General features: G+C 42.0%; 1 protein-coding gene across 1 annotated transcript; it reads left to right on the top strand.

The window, feature by feature from the left end:
- The first annotated feature begins 227 nt into the window (after nt 1-227).
- On the top strand, nt 228-18,864 carry LOC112219573 (opioid growth factor receptor-like protein 1). Its single transcript, XM_024380930.2, has 8 exons — nt 228-1,427; nt 1,968-2,003; nt 7,260-7,298; nt 7,457-7,511; nt 7,588-7,666; nt 7,873-7,939; nt 18,223-18,371; nt 18,518-18,864. Exons 1-8 carry the CDS (start codon nt 537-539, stop codon nt 18,717-18,719), a joined length of 1,518 nt encoding a protein of 505 aa, XP_024236698.2. The 5' UTR covers nt 228-536; the 3' UTR covers nt 18,720-18,864.
- Nucleotides 18,865-20,130: the final 1,266 nt, after the last annotated feature.

The raw sequence follows: 20,130 nt of genomic DNA, 5'->3' as shown, positions 1-20,130 counted from the left end.
AGTCTGGTAAAATAGTTACAACTGTTAGGTATGTTTCACTTTACAAATAGCTAGGCTTACATGACTCCAGTGAGTCATTTGACCAAACCCATATCAACAAAAAGGTGTAATGGGTTTGCACTCAAAAAGATGTTGCATTAAGCATACTTCATTATTCTATTTTTCTTAACTATTTTCATTGTATCAAGGATAGCGTACCAAACCCATATCACTCAGCTGTAAACTGGATTGGCTGGTGTTTATGACTTCTTGCAAATGCTGGTGGAGGAACATGAGGTAGTAAAACAAAAGTGAAACTGTACAGACATTCTCCGAATCCGAATGCAAGATATCGTGGTGGCTCTCGTGGATTAGTCAATCATAAACCAATCTTTGTTAAACTTTAGAACATTTTCAATAGGCTACAGAGTACATTATTTTGTTATTAGGGCAAGGGCAAGGTAGAGTTAGTGGGCATCCAATGATAATAGGAAGAGAGCTGGCCCGAGCAGTAAGTAGTCAAATTGTTTACTAAATTGAGACAACAACTTTTTAGAATGCGTCGCAGGATTGAACGGCTGTGTCCATTTTTCCTGGTTCCAGTTCTCTCCTACTTACCCTGGAGATCGATCGTGGAAAATTATTTTGCAAGGTTTTTGGAACGCACAGGGAGATGTATCTTGCCAAATGATCCTGACAGTCCAGAATCCCTTTCCGGTGAAGGAGTGGGGAGTCCAGAATCCCTTTCCGGTGAAGGAGTGGGGAGTCCAGAATCCCTTTCCGGTGAAGGAGTGGGGAGTCCAGAATCCCTTTCCGGTGAAGGAGTGGGGAGTCCAGAATCCCTTTCCGGTGAAGGAGTGGGGAGTCCAGAATCCCTTTCCGGTGATGGAGTGGGGAGTCCAGAATCCCTTTCCGGTGAAGGAGTGGGGAGTCCAGAATCCCTTTCCGGTGAAGGAGTGGGGAGTCCAGAATCCCTTTCCGGTGAAGGAGTGGGGAGTCCAGAATCCCTTTCCGGTGAAGGAGTGGGGAGTCCAGAATCCCTTCTAAGTGAAGGAGTGGGGAGTCCAGAATCCCTTCCTACTCAAGAAGTGGAGAGTCTAGAATCCCTTCCCAGTGAAGGAGTGGGGAGTCCAGAATCCCTTCCCAGTGGAGGAGTGGAGAGTCCAGAATCCCTTTTTAGTGAAAGAATGGAGAGTCCAGAATCCCTTCCCAGTGAAGGAGTGGGGAGTCCAGTATCCCTTTTTAGTGAAGAAGTGGAGAGTCCAGAAACCCTTCTCAGTGGAGCAGTGGAGAGGCCAGAAACCCTTCTCAGTGGAGAAGTCAAGCTTCGGGTTGTCAGGTCAGCTAGGTCATATGATGTTGAAGACACGGATGAGTACTTCTGCGAGTACGACTCGACATGGGAGAATCCTCCAAACAAAGAAACCAGTCGTCAAAAGTCCCAACATGTACGTACACAGGCCCCTGGGCCCTGATCACATTTTTTTTTTGTGGATTCTCAGCAGATGAGTTTTAGAATACTGTAGCCCAGGGGTATTCAACTCTTCTCCTATGAGGTCCGGAACCTGCTGGATTTCTGTTCTACCTGATAATTAACTGCAGCCACCTGGTGTCCCAGGTCTAAATCAGTCCCTAATTCGAAAGGAACATTGGAAAAATGGTCCAGAGTTGAGGGCTGTAGCCTATCATTAAAAGTATCTTATTGGCACCATAAAATACAGATTAAATATTTAATTTTCCAAAGCAAAATTTACATTTAAAATATTTTTACCAATGTAGGCCTAGAATAATGGTAACAGAATATTAATAACTAATCCTTTAGAATTTTCAGACAAAAATCATTTAAAATGCTTGGCTCAATGGCTTATACATGTGCTCTGTCATATGCCCAAATCTTCAGATCATTTTAAGACCTCAGCAGATTATGATTCACTACTGTTGTTCACTACTGTTCTTTGTACCTCCTTCTCACTGTTGTATTTCCTCAGGAGAGGGTACACCAGTACACCGGTTGGTCGCAACAAGTAAGTGTTATGTTCTGATACATTGAGAATCAGAGTTTTGGGACAACATTTGTAATATATTTTAATATACGATATATAATATATTATATTTATTTAACCATTATTGCATTTGTATGACATTGCATCTCATATTGAGTAGCCTAAAGCTATTGCTCACCAATCAAAGCTCCGCGAAGGGGTTAGGAATACTGATGTATTATGTCTGTCTATGTGAAGATCTCTATCTTTAACTTCTAGAAACATAAAATGGATATGACTGATAAAGTCTGCTATAGGCCTATGTCAGTAGCCAAGTAGAATGATTGCCGGCCTATCCAGCTAGTGAAATTTTCCATCCAAGTTTTTGTTTCACTGTACATACTGCATGAGCTCAAACATGTGGGCCTGTTAGTATTGTTGTCAGGTGTTTCCATAACTGCCATTTTATGAACTCATGAAGTGAATGTGTTTTTAGTCACACAGGTTTAACAGATTCAAAAGTGGGTGGAAAGACCCTGGATCATTGTTACTCTAACTTCCGCGACGCATATAAGGCCCTGCCCCGCCCCCCTTTCGGAAAAGCTGACCACGACTCCATTTTGTTGATCCCTGCCTACAGACAGAAACTAAAACAAGAAGCTCCCACGCTGAGGTCTGTCCAACGCTGGTCCGACCAAGCTGACTCCACACTCCAAGACTGCTTCCATCACGTGGACTGGGAGATGTTTCGTATTGCGCCAGACAACAACATTGACGAATACGCTGATTCGGTGTGCGAGTTCATTAGAACGTGCGTTGAAGATGTCGTTCCCATAGCAACGATTAAAACATTCCCTAACCAGAAACCGTGGATTGATGGCAGCATTCGTGTGAAACTGAAAGCGCGAACCACTGCTTTTAATCAGGGCAAGGTGTCTGGTAACATGACTGAATACAAACAGTGCAGCTATTCCCTCCGCAAGGCTATCAAACAAGCTAAGCGCCAGTACAGAGACAAAGTAGAATCTCAATTCAACGGCTCAGACACAAGAGGCATGTGGCAGGGTCTACAGTCAATCACGGACTACAGGAAGAAACCCAGCCCAGTCACAGACCAGGATGTCTTGCTCCCAGGCAGACTAAATAACTTTTTGCCCGCTTTGAGGACAATACAGTGCCACTGACACGGCCTGCAACGAAAACATGCGGTCTCTCCTTCACTGCAGCCGAAGTGAGTAAGACATTTAAACGTGTTAACCCTCGCAAGGCTGCAGGCCCAGACGGCATCCCCAGCCGCGCCCTCAGAGCATGCGCAGACCAGCTGGCCGGTGTGTTTACGGACATATTCAATCAATCCCTATACCAGTCTGCTGTTCCCACATGCTTCAAGAGGGCCACCATTGTTCCTGTTCCCAAGAAAGCTAAGGTAACTGAGCTAAACGACTACCGCCCCGTAGCACTCACATCCGTCATCATGAAGTGCTTTGAGAGACTAGTCAAGGACCATATCACCACCACCCTACCTGACACCCTAGACCCACTCCAATTTGCTTACCGCCCAAATAGGTCCACAGACGATGCAATCTCAACCACACTGCACACTGCCCTAACCCATCTGGACAAGAGGAATACCTATGTGAGAATGCTGTTCATCGACTACAGCTCGGCATTCAACACCATAGTACCCTCCAAGCTCGTCATCAAGCTCGAGACCCTGGGTCTCGACCCCGCCCTGTGCAACTGGGTACTGGACTTCCTGACGGGCCGCCCCCAGGTGGTGAGGGTAGGCAACAACATCTCCTCCCCGCTGATCCTCAACACTGGGGCCCCACAAGGGTGCGTTCTGAGCCCTCTCCTGTACTCCCTGTTCACCCACGACTGCGTGGCCACGCACGCCTCCAACTCAATCATCAAGTTTGCGGACGACACAACAGTGGTAGGCTTGATTACCAACAACGACGAAACGGCCTACAGGGAGGAGGTGAGGGCCCTCGGAGTGTGGTGTCAGGAAAATAACCTCACACTCAACGTCAACAAAACTAAGGAGATGATTGTGGACTTCAGGAAACAGCAGAGGGAACACCCCCCCATCCACATCGATGGAACAGTAGTGGAGAGGGTAGCAAGTTTTAAGTTCCTCGGCATACACATCACAGACAAACTGAATTGGTCCACTCACACAGACAGCATCGTGAGGAAGGCGCAGCAGCGCCTCTTCAACCTCCGGAGGCTGAAGAAATTCGGCTTGTCACCAAAAGCACTCACAAACTTCTACAGAACTTCTACAGAGGGTAGTGAGGTCTGCACAACGCATCACCGGAGGCAAACTACCTGCCCTCCAGGACACCTACACCACCCGATGCTACAGGAAGGCCATAAAGATCATCAAGGACATCAACCACCCGAGCCACTGCCTGTTCACCCCGCTGTCATCCAGAAGGCGAGGTCAGTACAGGTGCATCAAAGCTGGGACCGAGAGACTGAAAAACAGCTTCTATCTCAAGGCCATCAGACTGTTAAACAGCCACCACTAACATTGAGTGGCTACTGCCAACACACTGTCAATGACACTGACTCTACTCCAGCCACTTTAATAATGGGAATTGATGGGAAATGATGTAAATATATCACTAGCCACTTTAAACAATGCTACCTTATATAATGTTACTTACCCTACATTATTCATCTCATATGCATACGTAGATACTGTACTCTATATCATCGACTGCATCCTTATGTAATACATGTATCACTAGCCACTTTAACTATGCCACTTGGTTTACATACTTATCTCATATGTATATACTGTACTCGATATCATCTACTGTATCTTGCCTATGCTGCTCTGTACCATCACTCATTCATATATCCTTATGTACATATTCTTTATCCCCTTACACTGTGTATAAGACAGTAGTTTTTTGGAATTGTTAGTTAGATTACTTGTTCGTTATTACTGCATTGTCGGAACTAGAAGCACAAGCATTTCGCTACACTCGCATTAACATCTGCTAACCATGTGTATGTGACAAATAACATTTGATTTGATTTGATTTGAGCAAAGGATATGCAAAAGTACAGGCATGATTATTATTATGATTATTATTAGTCATTATTCTCTTCACACAATCTTACACAATTTATGCTATGTCATATAAATCCACCTGATAATGATGGTGTGCCGCAGGCTGCATTATCAATCCTAATGCAGTTCTATTGCTGTTAATCATACACTCTTAGAAAAAAAGGTGCTGAGTGGAATCACATAGGATTCTTCGGAATCACATAGGATTCTTAGTGGTGTAGTGCAATTATTTTAGGTGAGGGAGCACATGATTCATGTTATAAACCAGCTAATTATTAGAATCAGGTGTGCTAGATTAGGGTTAGAATGACCAAGTAGTGAACATAAAACATTACTACGTAGAATTGTAGGACATTTATGTTTAAACGGTCATAAAATCAGGCTTTTGGTGTGGTGTATTCATACATCTCAATAAACTATAACCTACATGCATTATTACCTCTAACAAATTTCCAATTTCCCACCCTGGCATACCAAGCTACAATGGGCCCAGCGTCTCAATAGCCAATAGAGGCTAAATAACCCAAGGAGGGCTAAAGCAACTTCCAGAGTGGGTCAGGCTCCTTGGGCTTTGCGGTGGCCACTCTGGTTTGTGTGTCCTTGGCAGAACAGTGTCGCCGTAACCAAGTGGTCACATATCGTTCTGTGTTCCACTGTGCAAAGGGGGTCCGTGGAGTTTTCTGAACTTCGAGGCTGACGCAGCATGAATTTAGATTGTTTTTTTCTACCTTCTGATTGGCCAAAGTGGTCAAGCGTCCGACAGGCCTCCGCAGTCCACACACGTAGCCTGTAGTTCTCCATCATTCTCGCCACTGCCAGAGAGAAGACAGGGAATACGCCACCATTGACCTACCTCAAAGCTACTAAATAGTTCTACCAAGAACCCTTTTATCATCTGAAGGTTATTCCTAGAGCCTTCAATGAATGGTTCCTCCAGCTGTATTAGGCTTTACAATTAAACTCTTTATGACAATCAATACAGTAACACAAGGCCTTTCTTTGAGGGCCTAGTTATACAGTAACACATGTGGTGTTAGGAAACTCCTGGTTTACAGACCACATCAGGCTGCAAGTCACATCAGGCTGTCTTGCAAAGTGATGTGTAATTCCTATTTGAATCCAGCCAGAGTGAGTATATCTAACAATTTTAACTTGTAATCACCCAAAACATGCTTTCAGAATGATTGCCAGGGTAGGGACGATTGATAGGTGAGACTACTTAAATAATCTAAACTGGAACAACCATCTCAGTAACGGGTGCAATACAGAAAGTATTCAAACCCCTTCACTTTTTACACCATCAATTTTAAATGGATTCAATTTAGATTTTTTTGGTCACTGGCCTACACACAATACCCCATAATGTCAAAGTGGAATTATGTAAAATAATATATATAATTAAAATGAAAAGCTGATATGTTTTGAGTCAATAAGTTTTCAAACCCTTTGATATGGCAAGTCTAAATAAGTTCAAGAGCAAAAATGCGTCACATAATAAGTTGTATGGACTGTTTGTGCAATAATAGTGTTCAACGCGATTTTCATTGACTACCGCATCTCTGTACCCCACACATGCAATTATCTGTAAGATCCCTCAGTCGAGCAGTGAATTTCAAAATTAGATTAAACCACAAAGACCAGGGAGGTTTTCCAACACCTCACAAAGAAGGGCACCTAATGGTAGATGGGGTAAAATAAAATAAAAAGCAAACATTGAATATCCCTTTGATAATGGTAAAGTTATTAATAACGCTTTGGATGGTGTATCAATACTCCCAGTCACTACAAAGATACAGGTGTCCTCCCTAACTCAGTTGCTGGAGAGGAAGCAAACCGCTCAGGGATTTTACCATGAGGCCAATGGTGACTTTTAAACAGTTACATAGTTTAATGGCTGTGATGGGAGAAAACTGAGGATGGATCAACAACGTTTTAGTTACTCCACAATACTAACCTAATTGACAGAAGCCTTCTTGCCTTCCAAGTAACCATCAAAGAACCCTTTCTTCCAAAAACGGTTCTTAGGATGTTAAAGTTTCTAGGTAGAACACTTTACCTTACAAAGAACCCTCGTCTTCCTAAAAAGGTTCTTTAGATGAAACAGTTCTTGGTGGAACCCTATCCCTCCACAAAGAACTCTTTGTGAACCCGTTTTTCTAAGAGTGTAGTCAGTAGCTGGTACAGTCTTTAGCACTTGGTTCTTGTTTTCACAGGAGCATAGATCAAACGTGTACTTCGGCTGGCAACAACAAGTAAATACGTTCTCATTCCCTTGTGTAATACATGGAAAAACTGAATGATTTAAATAATCATTTCACTATCTAATTCCTCTATAATTCTTGTAGTGTTTTGATACAACTCTCTGAGAAATATCCCCATTTCTGAATTTGCATTGCTCTTTCCCCCTCAGGAAGATATGCCTAATTTACAGTTCTACCGTGAACAAATACCCTCCTCCCCTGATGGTAATGTATTTACTGTTTCTTTGAGTGCAGTTTAGATTTGACAATACTTTTTTACTGTAACCTTTGCTCTGATTAGGTGTCTTCATTGAGGACTTTCACAAGAAATGGAACAGGCAATATTTAAAACTGGAAAGAGTTCACTCATACATCCAATGGTTAGTTTCCTTTACATTTACATGGGCTTTCAATTATTTTTATTTAGAATATTAATTGTTATAATACAATTCTTTAAAATGTGTGTGCGTGTGTGTGTGTGTGTATATATATATATATATATATATATATATATATATATATATATATATATATATATATACTGTACTGTATATGTATATATTTTTTAAACAAACATTTCATTTAGGTTGTTCCCTCTTCAAGAACCAGGAATGAATAATCAAGCCAAGGAACTCACCAAAAAGGAAATTGAGGTACTTCTAGTAGTTTCTTTGAGCAAGGAAATGTTCTCTACATACTGCATTTACATAGAGGCAACTACAAAAATAAAGGAAATACAAGAGTAAATGGGGTATACAAAGTATATTGAAAGCGGGTGCTTTCACAAAGGTGTCGTTCCTGGGTTAATTAAGCAATTAACATCCCATCACGCTTAGGGTCATGTATAAAAATGCCCAGTTGCCCATTATTGTGGCTAACATGGCTAGAAGAAGAGATCTCAGTAACTTTGAAAGAGGGGTCTCAAAGGATAATAGGAGGTTTAAAGTGTGTGTGTGTGTGTCACCAGATTTTAACCCAATTTAGCACTTATGGGAAATTCTGGAGTGGCGCCTGAGAAAGCATTTTCCACCACCATCAACAAAACACCAAATGATGGAATTTTTCATAGAAGAATGGTGTCGCATCCCTCCAATATAGTTCCAGACACATGTGAAATCTATGCAAAGGAACATTGAAGATGTTATGGCGGCTCGTGGTGGCCCAACGCACAATCAAATCTAATCAAATGTTACTTGTCACATGCTTCATGAACAACAGGTGTAGACTAACACTGAAATGCTTACGGGCCCTTCCCAACAATGCTGAGACAAGATGAGATTAAAATAATAATAGAAAAATGTTAACACAAGAAATAAATACACAATGAGTAACAATAAGTTGGCTATATACAGGGGGTGCAAGTACAGAGTCGATGTGCAGTGGTATGAGGGAATTGAGGTAGATATGTACATATCAGTAGAGGTAAAGTGACTAGGCAACAGGATAGATAATAAACCGTAGCAACAGCGTATGTGATTAGTATGGAAGTGTATGTGTGGCAACAGTATGCCTGTGTGTACAGTTGAAGTCGGAAGTTTACATACACCTTAGCCAAATACATTTAAACTCAGTTTTTCACAATTCCTGACATTTAATCCTAGTAAAAATTCCCTGTCTTAGGTCAGTTAGGATCACCACTTTATTTTAAGAATGTGCAATGTCAAAATAATAGTAGAGAGAATTATTTCTTTCAGCTTTTATTTCTTTCATCTCATTCCCAATGGGTCAGAAGTTTACATACACTCAATTAGTATTTGGTAGCATTGCCTTTAAATTGTTTAACTTGGGGCAAACATTTCGGGTAGCCTTCCACAAGCTTCCCACAATAAGTTGGGTGAATTTTGGCCCATTCCTCCTGACAGAGCTGGTGTATCTGAGTCAGGTTTGTAGGCCTCCTTGCTCGCACACACTTTTTCAGTTCTGCCCACAAATGTTCTATAGGACGGAGGTCAGGGCTTTGTGATGGCCACTCCAATACCTTGACTTTGTTGTCCTTAAGCCATTTTGCCACAACTTTGGAAGTATGCTTGGGGTCATGGTCCATATGGAAGACCCATTTGAGAGCAAGCTTTAACTTCCTGACTGATGTCTTGAGATGTTGCTTCAATATGTCCACATAATTTTCCATTCTCATGATGCCATCTATTTTGTGAAGTGCACCAGTCCAGCAAAGCACCCCCACAACATGATGCTGCCACCCCCGTGCTTCACGGTTGGGATGGTGTTCTTCGGTTTGCAAGCCACCCCCTTTTTCCTCCAAACATAACAATGGTCATTATGGCCAAACAGTTCTATTTTTGTTTCATCAGACCAGAGGACATTTCTTCGAAAAGTACGATCTTTGTCCCTATGTGCAGTTGCAAACCGTAGTCTGGCTTTTATATGGCGGTTTTGGAGCAGTGGCTTCTTCCTTGCTGAGCGGCCTTTCAGGTTATGTCGATATCGGACTCGTTTAACTGTGGATATAGATACTTTTGTACCTGTTTCATTCAGCATCTTCACAAGGTCCTTTGCTGTTGTTCTGGGATTGATTTGCATTTATCAAACCAAAGTACGCTCATCTCTAGGAGACAGAAAGCATCTCCTTCCTGAGCGGTTTGACGGCTGCGTGGTCCTATGGTGTTTATACTTGCGTACTATTGTTTGTACAGATGAACGTGGTACCTTCAGGCGTTTGGAAATTGCTTCCAAGGATGAGCCAGATTTGTGGACGTATGCAAATTTCTTTTGAGGTCTTGGCTGATTTCTTTTGATTTTCCTATGATGTCAAGCAAAGAGGCACAGAGTTTGAAGGTAGGCCTTGAAATATATCCAAAGGTGCACCTCCAATTGGCTAAAATGATGTCAATTAGCCTATCAGAAGCTTCTAAAGCCATGACATAATTTTCTGGAATTTTCCAAGCTGTTTAAAGGCACAGTCAACTTAGTGAATGTAAACTTCTGACCCACTGGAATTTTGATACAGTGAGTTAGTTATAAGTTAAATAATCTGTCTGTAAACAATTGTTGGAAAAATTACTTGTGACATGCACAAAGTAGATGTCCTAACCGACTTGTCAAAACTATAGTTTGTCAGCAAGAAATTTGTGGAGTTGTTGAAAAACAAGTTTTAATGACTCCAACCTAAGTGTATGTAAACTTATGACTTCAACTGTACATGTTATATGTGAGTGAGTGTGTGTGTGTGTATGTGTTGGAGTGTCGGTGTAAGTATGTGTGAGTGCAAAAAGGAGTCAATGCCGATAGTCCAGAAGCTATGTGGTTAACTATTTAGCAGTCTTATGGCTTGGGTGCAGAATCTGTTCAGGGTCCTGTTGGTTCCAGACTTGGTACATCGGTACTCCTTGCCATGCGGTAGCAGAGAGAACAGGTATAGAGGTCCGAGATGGTAGGGAGTTCTTGGCCGTATGCATTACACTCTGTAGCGCCTTGTGGTTGGATGTGGAGCAGTTGCCATACCAAGTGTTGATGTAGCCAGTCAAGATTCTCTCAATGTAGAAGTTTTTGATGATCTAAGGGCCCATGCCAAATCTTTTCTGTCTTGGGGTGTTTGGACCATGATAGTTCATTGGTGATGTGGACACCAAGGAACTTGAAACTCTCAACCCGCTCCACTACAGCCCCGTCGATGTTAATGGGGGCCTGTTCGGCCCACCTTTTCCTGTAGTCCATGATCAGCTCCTTTGTCTTTCTCACAATGAGGGAGAGGTTGCTTTCCTGGCACCACACTGCCAGTTCTCTGACCTTCTCCCTATAGGCTGTCTCATCGTTGTCGGTGATCAGGCCTACCACTGTTGTATTGTCAGCAAACTTAATGATGGTGTTGGAGTCGTGTTTGGCCACACAGTCGTGGGTGAACAGGGAGTACAGGAGGGGACTAAGTACACACCCCTGAGGGTCCCCAGAGTTGAGGATCAGCATGGCAGACGTGTTGTTGCCTACCCTTACCACCTGGGGCGGCCATCAAGGAACCAGTTGCATACAGCGCAAACAGATCTACAGATGAAAAAATCTCAATCGCACTCCACACTGCCCTTTCCCACCTGGACAAAAGGAACACCTATGTGAGAATGCTGTTCATTGACTACAGCTCAGTGTTCAATTGACATTCACAACTACAGTGCCTTGAAAAAGTATTCACCCCCCTTGCCGTTTTTCCTATTTTGTTGCATTACAACATGTAATTTAAATGGAATTGTATTTGGAGTTCATGTAATGGACACACAAAATAGTCCAAATTGGTGAAGTGAAATAAAAAAAATACTTGTTCCAAAACAATTTTAAAAATAACAAAAGGAAAAGCAGTGTGTGCATATGTATTCACCCTCTTTGCTATGAAGCCCCTAAATCAGATCTGGTGCAACCAATTTCCTTCAGAAGTCACATAATTAAATAAATAAAGTCCACCTGTGTGCAATCTAAGTTTCACATGATCTGTCACATGATTTCAGTATATATACACCTGTTCTGAAAGGCCCTAGAGTCTGCAACACCACTAAGTAAGGGGCATCACCAAGCAAGGGGCATCACCAAGCAAGCGGCACCATGAAGAACAAGGACCTCTCCAAACAGGTCAGGGACAAAGTTGTGGAGAAGTACAGATCAGGGTTGGGTTCTAAAAAAATATCAGAAACTTTGAACATCCCACGTAGCACAATGAAATGGAAAGAATATGGAACAACAACAAACCTGCCAAGAGAGGGCCGCCCACCAAAACTCACGGACCAGACAAGGAGGGCATTAATCAGAGAGGCAACAAAGAGACCAAAGATAACCCTGAAGGAGCTGCAAAGCTCCACAGCGGAGATTGGAGTATCCGTACCACTTGAAGCCATACACTCCACAGAGCTGGGCTTTACGGAAGAGTGGCCAGAAAAAAGCCATTGCTTAAAGAAAAAAATAAGCAAACATGTTTGGTGTTCGCCAAAAGGCATGTGGGAGACTCCCCAAACATATGGAAGAAGATACTCTGGTCAGATGAGACTAAAATTGAGCTTTTTGGCCATCAAGGAAAACGCTATGTCTGGCACAAACCCAACACCTCTTATCACTCCAAGAACACCATCCCCACAGTGAAGTATGGTGGTGGCAGCATCATGCTGTGGAGATGTTTTTCATCAGCAGGGACTGGGAAACTGGTCAGAATTGAAGGAATAATGGATGGCGCTAAATACAGGGAAATTCTTGAGGGAAACCTGTTTCAGTCTTCCAGAAATTTGAGACTGGGACAGAGGTTCACATTCCAGCAGAACAATGACCCTAAGCATACTGCTAAAGCAACACTCAAGTGGTTTAAGGGAACATTTACATGTCTTGGAATGGCCTAGTCAAAGCCCAGACCTCAATCCAATTGAGAATCTGTGGTATGACTTAAATATTGCTGTACACCAGCAAGGAACCCATCCAACTTGAAGGAGCTAGAGCAGTTTTGCCAGAAAGAATTGGCAATAATCCCAGTAGCTAGATGTGCCAAGCTTATAGAGACATACCCCAAGAGACTTGCAGCTGTAATTGCTGAAAAAGGTGTCTCTACAAAGTTTTGACTTTGGGGGGGTGAATGGTTCAAGTTTTCTGTTTTTTTTGTCTTATTTCTTGTTTGTTTCACAATAACAAATATTTTGCATCTTCAAAGTGGTAGGTATGTTATGTAAATCAAGTGATACAACCCCCCCCAAAAAAATATATTTTAATTCCAGGTTGTAAGGCAACAAAATAGGAAAAATGCCATGGTCGTTGAATACTTTATGTGAGAATGCTGTTCATTTACTACAGCTCAGCGTTCAATGTGAATGTTGACCTGTTTAAAGGTCTTGCTCACATCGGCTACCGAGAGCGTTATCACACAGTCATCCAGAACAGCTGGTGTCTCGTGCATGCTTCAGTGTTGCTTGCCTCGAAGCTTGCCATTTAGCTCGTCTGGTAGGCTCGCGTCACAGGGCAGCTCGCATCTGGGTTTCCCTTTGTCGTCCGTAATAGTTTTCAAGCCCTGCCACATCCGACGAGCGTCAGAGCCAGTGTAGTAGGATTCAATCATAATCTTGTATTGTCGCTTTGCTTGTTTGATGGTTCGTCTGAGGACATAGCAGGATTTCTTATAAGCATCCGGATTAGTGTACCGCTCCTTGAAAGAGGCTAGCCTTTAGCTCGATGCGGATGTTAGCTGTAATCCATGGCTTCTGGTTGGGATATGTACGTACAGTCACTGTGGGGACGACATCGTCAATGCGCTTATTGATGAAGACGATGACTTCATTGGAGCCATTCAATGAATCCCGGCACATATTCCAGTCGGTGCAAGCAAAACAGTCCTGTAGCGTAGCATCCGAGTCATCTGACCACTTCCGTATTGAGTGAGTCACTGGTACTGCCTGCTTATGTTTTTGCTTGTAAGCAGGAATTGGGAGGATAGAATTATGGTCATATTTGCCAAATGGAGGGAGGGGGAGAGCTTTGTATGCATCTCTGTGTGTGGAGTAAAGGTGGTCTTGAGTTTTTTTCCCTCTGGTTGCACATGTGACATGCTGGTAAAAATGTTGTAAAACTGATTTAAGTTTGCCTGCATTAAAGTCACCGGCTGCTTCTGGATGAGCATTTTCTTGTTTGCTTATGGCCTTATAGAGTTGGTCAAGTTTTTCTCTGTTCTGCCGGTGCATGGAAAATACCCCCAGCTTTATTTTGTCATCGTTCAGCCACAACTCGGTGAAACATAAGATATTACAGTTTTTAATGCCCTGTTGGTAGGATAATCGTAATCGTAGGTCATCAATTTGATTTTCCAATGATTGCATGTTAGCAAGTAGAACGGATGGCAGTGGGAGTTTACTCGCTCGCCAACAAATTATCCAAAGGCAGCCCGACCTGCGTCCTCTTTTCCTCCGTCTTTTCTTCACACAAATGACGTGGATTTGGGCCTGTTCCCGGGAAAGCAGTATATCCTTCTCTTCGGACACGTTAAAGAAAAAAGCTTCTTCCAGTTCGTGGTGAGTAATCTCTGTTCTGATGTCCAGAAGTTATTTTCAGTAATAAGAGACCGTAGCAGCAACATTATGTACAAAATAAGTTACAAGTGGGTCCAAGGTGTCTGGGGTGATGGTGTTGATGTGAGCCATGACCAGCCTTTCAAAGCATTTCATGGCTACAGATGTGAGTGCCACGGGCCGATAGTCATTTTGACAGGTTTCCTTGGTGTACTTGCGCACAGGGACTATGGTGATCTGCTTGAAACATGTAGGTATTACAGACTGCGTCAGGGAAAGGTTAAAAATGTCAGTGAAGAATACACTTGCCAACTGGTCGATACACAATACACAATACACAATACACAATACACTTGCCAATTCCATCAGGCCCCGCATCCTTGTGAATATGAACCTGTTTAAAGGTCTTACACACATTGGCTATGGAGAGCAAGATCACACAGCCATCCGGAACAGCTGGTACTCTGATGTATAGTTCAGTTTCTTTTTTAGGGGGGGGGGGAGATCAGCTTAAACATTGCAGATAGGTTGTGGCTTCCATTGACGTAATAAGGTCTGCTTCATTTCCAATACCCCATATATATATCATTTTTTTCCTTTAATATTTTCCCCTAACCCTACCACCCCTCCCCTAATTGGAGTAAACTATTGGACAACAACACTTGGGTTTCTACTTCCAGCTTATACATACTAAATACATTTTTCAGACACAGTATATTTTACAATAGTTACTGTATCTTTTGTTTGTTTTTAGTTCCATCCTTCAGCTACTCTCAACCTCACCCATCTATCTCTGAAGACCATCCAGTTTTTATTTCTGTTTGCCTTCTATTTTTCAACTGTACTGTGATGTTTCACAAAAGTTCTGAACCTTTCTATTCTCATAGTTTCTACAGATTTATAAATTGAACATTTTTGCTAAGAGTATTATTATATTATTGATCAATTGACTATGACTTTTCAAATCACCATGCAGTGCTATTTGCAGAGTTAGCTCCAGGTAAATAATTTTAATTGAAAAACTCTAAGTTTTGAATCCTGCATCAGTTCATAAACAATATGCCATGGATTCGGAACATCGAACTCCCAACTTCGGAATTGTATCTCTTCCCAACTATTTTGCAATCTATATGGCACAGCTGTCAATTTATTGGTCCTTAAATGGCAAGTATACCAGCTGCATTTATCACACCTTTAACCAATTTTGGTCTTTAATGCAGGGCCGACAGACAAGTTCCCTACTTTCCCCGCCTTCCACTTGTCTCTTCCATTTTTGCGGTAATGCTGCAATTAGTTGGTTTTAATTGTGGGTAAGCAGACATTTCCATATATTTTTGTTAGCTGAATGTGTGACAACTCCACCAGTCCTATTTATGATATAATTTACAAAGATTATTGTTTTTATCAATGAGTATATTTGAGTTTAACCATAATATTAGTTTTCTGGTGGATTAAACTGAAATTGCGAACCAACTTTCTATGGCTTGTTTCATTTTCAAGTAACCGAAAGAGCTTGTAATCTGAATAAAGGGAAAAAAGCCATTCTTGAACATGATGTGAGACATTGTTACTAATCTGCTAGAGAACCAGTTCGGATTTAAGTATAACTTTTGTAAGACTGATGCCTTTAGTGAGAGGTCTAATGCTTTAATATTTAATAATTTCTGCCCTCCAAATTCATATTCATTATATAAATAGACCCGTTCAATTTTGGCTGATTCAGTGTTGCTTGCCTCGAAGCGAGCATAGAAGGCATTTAGCTCTTCTGGTAGGCTCATTTCACTGGGCAGTTCGGGTGGGTTTCCCTTTGAAATCTGTGATAGTTTGCAAGCCCTGCAACATCCAACGAGCGCCAGAACTGGCGTAGTAGGATTTGATCTTAGTCCTGTGTTGGCGCTTTGTATGTTTGATGGCTCGTTAGAGGTCGTAGCGGGATTTCTTATAAACGCCTGGATTAGTGTCCCACTCCTTGAAAGTTGCAGCTCTAGCCTTTAGCTCAGTGCGGATGTTGCCTGTAATCCATGGCTTCTGGTCGGGTCTGTACGTATGGTCCTGCGATTCTGTGTGTGGAGTAAAGGTGATCTTGAGTTTTGTCGCCTCTAGTTGCAATGTGACATGCTGGTAAAAGGGATTTCACTTCCCCTACATTAAAATCATTGGCCAGGAGAAGCGCCGCCTCTGGATGTGCATTTTCTGGTTTGCTTATGGCCTATACAGTTTGAATGCGGTCTTAGTGCCAACATTGGTTTGTGGTGGTAAATAGACAGCTACAAAAGAATTGTATGGTAAATAGTATGGTCTGCATTATATCATGAGTTATTGTAACTCAGGCGAGCAAAAATTTGATGCTTCCTTAACATTAGAGATTGCACACCAATTGTTGTTGACAAATGGACATACCCCTCCTCCCTTCGTCTTACCTGAGGCTGCCATCCAGTCTTGATGATGCATAGAAAAACTAGAGAGATGTGCAGTGGGGCAAAAAAGTGTTTAGACAGCCACCAATTGTGCAAGTTCTCCCACTTAAAAAGATGAGAGAGGCCTGTCATTTTCATCATAGGTACACTTCAACTATGACAGACAAAATGAGAAAAAAAATCCAGAAAATCACATTGTGGGATTTTTAATGAATTTATTTGCAAATTATGGTGGGAAATAAGTATTTGGTCACCTACAAACAAGCAAGATTTCTGGCTCTCATAGGACCTGTAAGGTCTTATTTAAGAGGCTCCTCTGTCCTCCACTCGTTACCTGTATTACTGGCACCTGTTTGAACTTGTTATCAGTATAAAAGACACCTGTCCACAACCTCAAACAGTCACACTCCAAACTCCACTATGGCCAAGCCCAAAGAGCTGTCAAAGGACACCAGAAACAAAATTGTAGACCTGCACCAGGCTGGGAAGACTGAATCTGCAATAGGTAAGCAGCTTGGTTTGAAGAAATCAACTGTGGGAGCAATTATTAGGAAATGGAAGACATACAATACCACTGATAATCTCCCTCGATCTGGGGCACCACGCAAGATCTCACCCCGTGGGGTCAAAATGATCACAAGAACGGTGAGCAAAAATCCCAAAACCACACGGGGGGACCTAGTGAATGACCTGCAGAGAGCTGGGACCAAAGTAACAAAGCCTACCATCAGCAAGGGAAAATACCAGCAACAGTGTGTGAAAACCTTGTGAAGACTTGCAGAAACGTTTGCCCTCTGTCATTGCCAACAAAGGGTATAAAACAAAGTATTGAGATAAACTTTTCTTATTGACCAAATACTTATTTTCCACCATAATTTGCAAATAAATTCATAAAAAATCCTACAATGTGATTTTCTGTTTTTTTTTTCTCATTTTGTCTGTCATAGTTGAAGTGTACCTATGATGAAAATGACAGGCCTCTCTCATCTTTTTAAGTGGGAGAACTTGCACAATTGGTGGCTGACTAAATACTTTTTTGCCCCACTGTATATTATCCTTGTCCCCATTCAGCCATAACTCTAAGAAACATAGAATATTACCGTTTTCCAGGTCCTGTTGATAGAATAGTCTCGAATGGAGCTTGTCCAGTTTGTTCTCTAGTGACTGTACGTTCACCATAGAATAGAATAGAACGGAGAGTACAGGTGGTTTATTAGCTTGTCGATATACTCGTCGACTTCTTCTTTCGAGTCCCAGAGATTAGGGCCTAGTCCGGAGGAAGCAGAACATCCAGAGCTGCCGACTCATTGAAGTAGAAATGTTCATCCAAATTGAGGTTAGTGATCGCTGTTCTGATGTTCAGAAGCTGTTTTCAGTCATAGGAAATTATGGCAGAGACACTATGTACCAAAAAAAACTATGCTGGTATTTGCTTTATTTTGTCAGTTACCTGTATGTCATCTATTGACTGCTGGGCATAGAAATGAATGAAAATATAATTTGTTCATAATTGTTCTGAATGACAATCTACTTCTTCCTCAGGCTTTCCTTCAAGATGAAACTGCGAAGAAGAGGCTGGTCAAGTCGTACAAGCTCATGCTGGACTTCTACGGCATCCAGCTGTCAAATGACTCAACAGGGGAAGTACGACGTGCTAATAACTGGCGTGACAGATTTGACAACCTGGACAGGTTAGCAAGTTCTATATTTGGTCATTTAACTGTTATTTTATAGTGATTGCAATACATAATAGCTACAATTTCAGTTTTCAAATTAACCTTCTGAGAATAACAGTATCCTTGTATTTTTGTTGTTCTTGTGTTTTCATTCATGACAGAAATACACACAACAACCTGCGCATCACCCGCATCCGGAAGTGCCTGGGCACTCTGGGGTTCCCCCACTACCAGGCCCCACTCGTCCACTTCTTCCTGGAGGAAACTCTTGTCAAAGGGAACCTGTACAATGTGAAGGAGAGCGTGCTCAACTACTTCATCTTTGCTGTCATTGATAAGCAACAACGCAGGGAATTAAGTTAAGTATGCCTACAAGCACTATGAGCCCAAACATGAGTTTGTGTGGTGCCCTAAGAAGATCCAGATGATTTTCTCAAATGGAGAAGAATTCTCAGATAGTAGGCAAACAATGGCAGGCCATTACCAGCATGGTAACTACTTAGATGACAGAGATGTCAGTGACAACCTGTCCATTCCTCGCAATGCTATTGTTAGCACAGCTGATTCCATTCAGCACCCTGTTCCAAGATTGGTTTCCCCAAAAAACTATGATTTGGCCCCTGAGCGTGCATCAATTAGGCATTATGAAGATGTTCCAAAGTATGTAGCTACTCACTCTACAGGGCACTCACATACTGCCCAAGGTAATGTAAAGACTCGGTCCCCCACCAAAGATGTTTTAAATAATCAGGGAAATGAGAAAATAGAGAGTGCACCCACTAAAGATTCAGAAGGCAAGAACAATTCAGTGAAAGAGCCACTTAATAAAGAGGTTTCACTGAGTCAGTTAAAGATGGAATGCTCAGCAATTGAGCAATCTACTCAAGAGGTATCCCAGAGCCCGGATACCCATGTCCTAAAGACCCATCCCAGAGCCCGGATAAGACCACTGAGGGTCCAGCCATAGACCCATGTCCTAAAGACCCATCCCAGAGCCCGGATAAGACCACTGAGGGTCCAGCCATAGACCCATGTCCTAAAGACCCATCCCAGAGCCAGGTTCAGACCACTGAGGGTCCAACCATAGAGCTATCTCCTCATAAGGTACCCCAGAGCAAGGTTAATAAAGCCAGAACCAGAGATGCCCCAAAGAGCTGCCGCGCCAAAAAGCCTAGAATTGGGGAAATTACCAAAACAGTTTCAGAGAGCACCAGTAAAACACCAAATAAGAATCCTCCTTCTACCAGAGAAAAGCAATAGTATCTGTACATTAAACAGGTGTTAAATGTAACAGTGGAGATATGAATAAGATGAGTGTATTCACCCAAATAGGTAGATTGTGAAGCAACCAGCAACCATAAAAGCAAAGGGGAAGGGGAAGATTTTGATAATTTAATAAAGTATAATGAAATTATAATTGACTGTTATGTATACTTAGTATCAGTGATGTGTAATACTTAAGTCGTTTTTTTGGAGTATCTGTACTCTATTTTACAATTTATATTTTTACTCCACTACATTTTTACTCCACTACATTCTTAAAGAAAATAATGTACTTTTTACTCCATATATTTTCTATGACACCCAAAAGGACTCGTTACATTTGGAATGCTTAGCCGGACAGGAAAATGGTCCAATTCACGCACTTATCAAGACAACATCCCTGGTCATCCCTACTGCCTCTGACTCGCTAAACACACATGCTTCGTTTGTAAATTATGTCTGAGTGTTGGAGTGTGCACCTGGCTATCCGTAAATAAAAACAGAAAAAAAT

Source organism: Oncorhynchus tshawytscha, linkage group LG02 (genome assembly GCF_018296145.1).
Source record: "Oncorhynchus tshawytscha isolate Ot180627B linkage group LG02, Otsh_v2.0, whole genome shotgun sequence".
Taxonomy (NCBI): Eukaryota; Metazoa; Chordata; class Actinopteri; order Salmoniformes; family Salmonidae; genus Oncorhynchus; species Oncorhynchus tshawytscha.
Note: the sequence above shows the minus strand (reverse complement) of the source record. Positions and strands in the feature narration are given on the sequence as shown.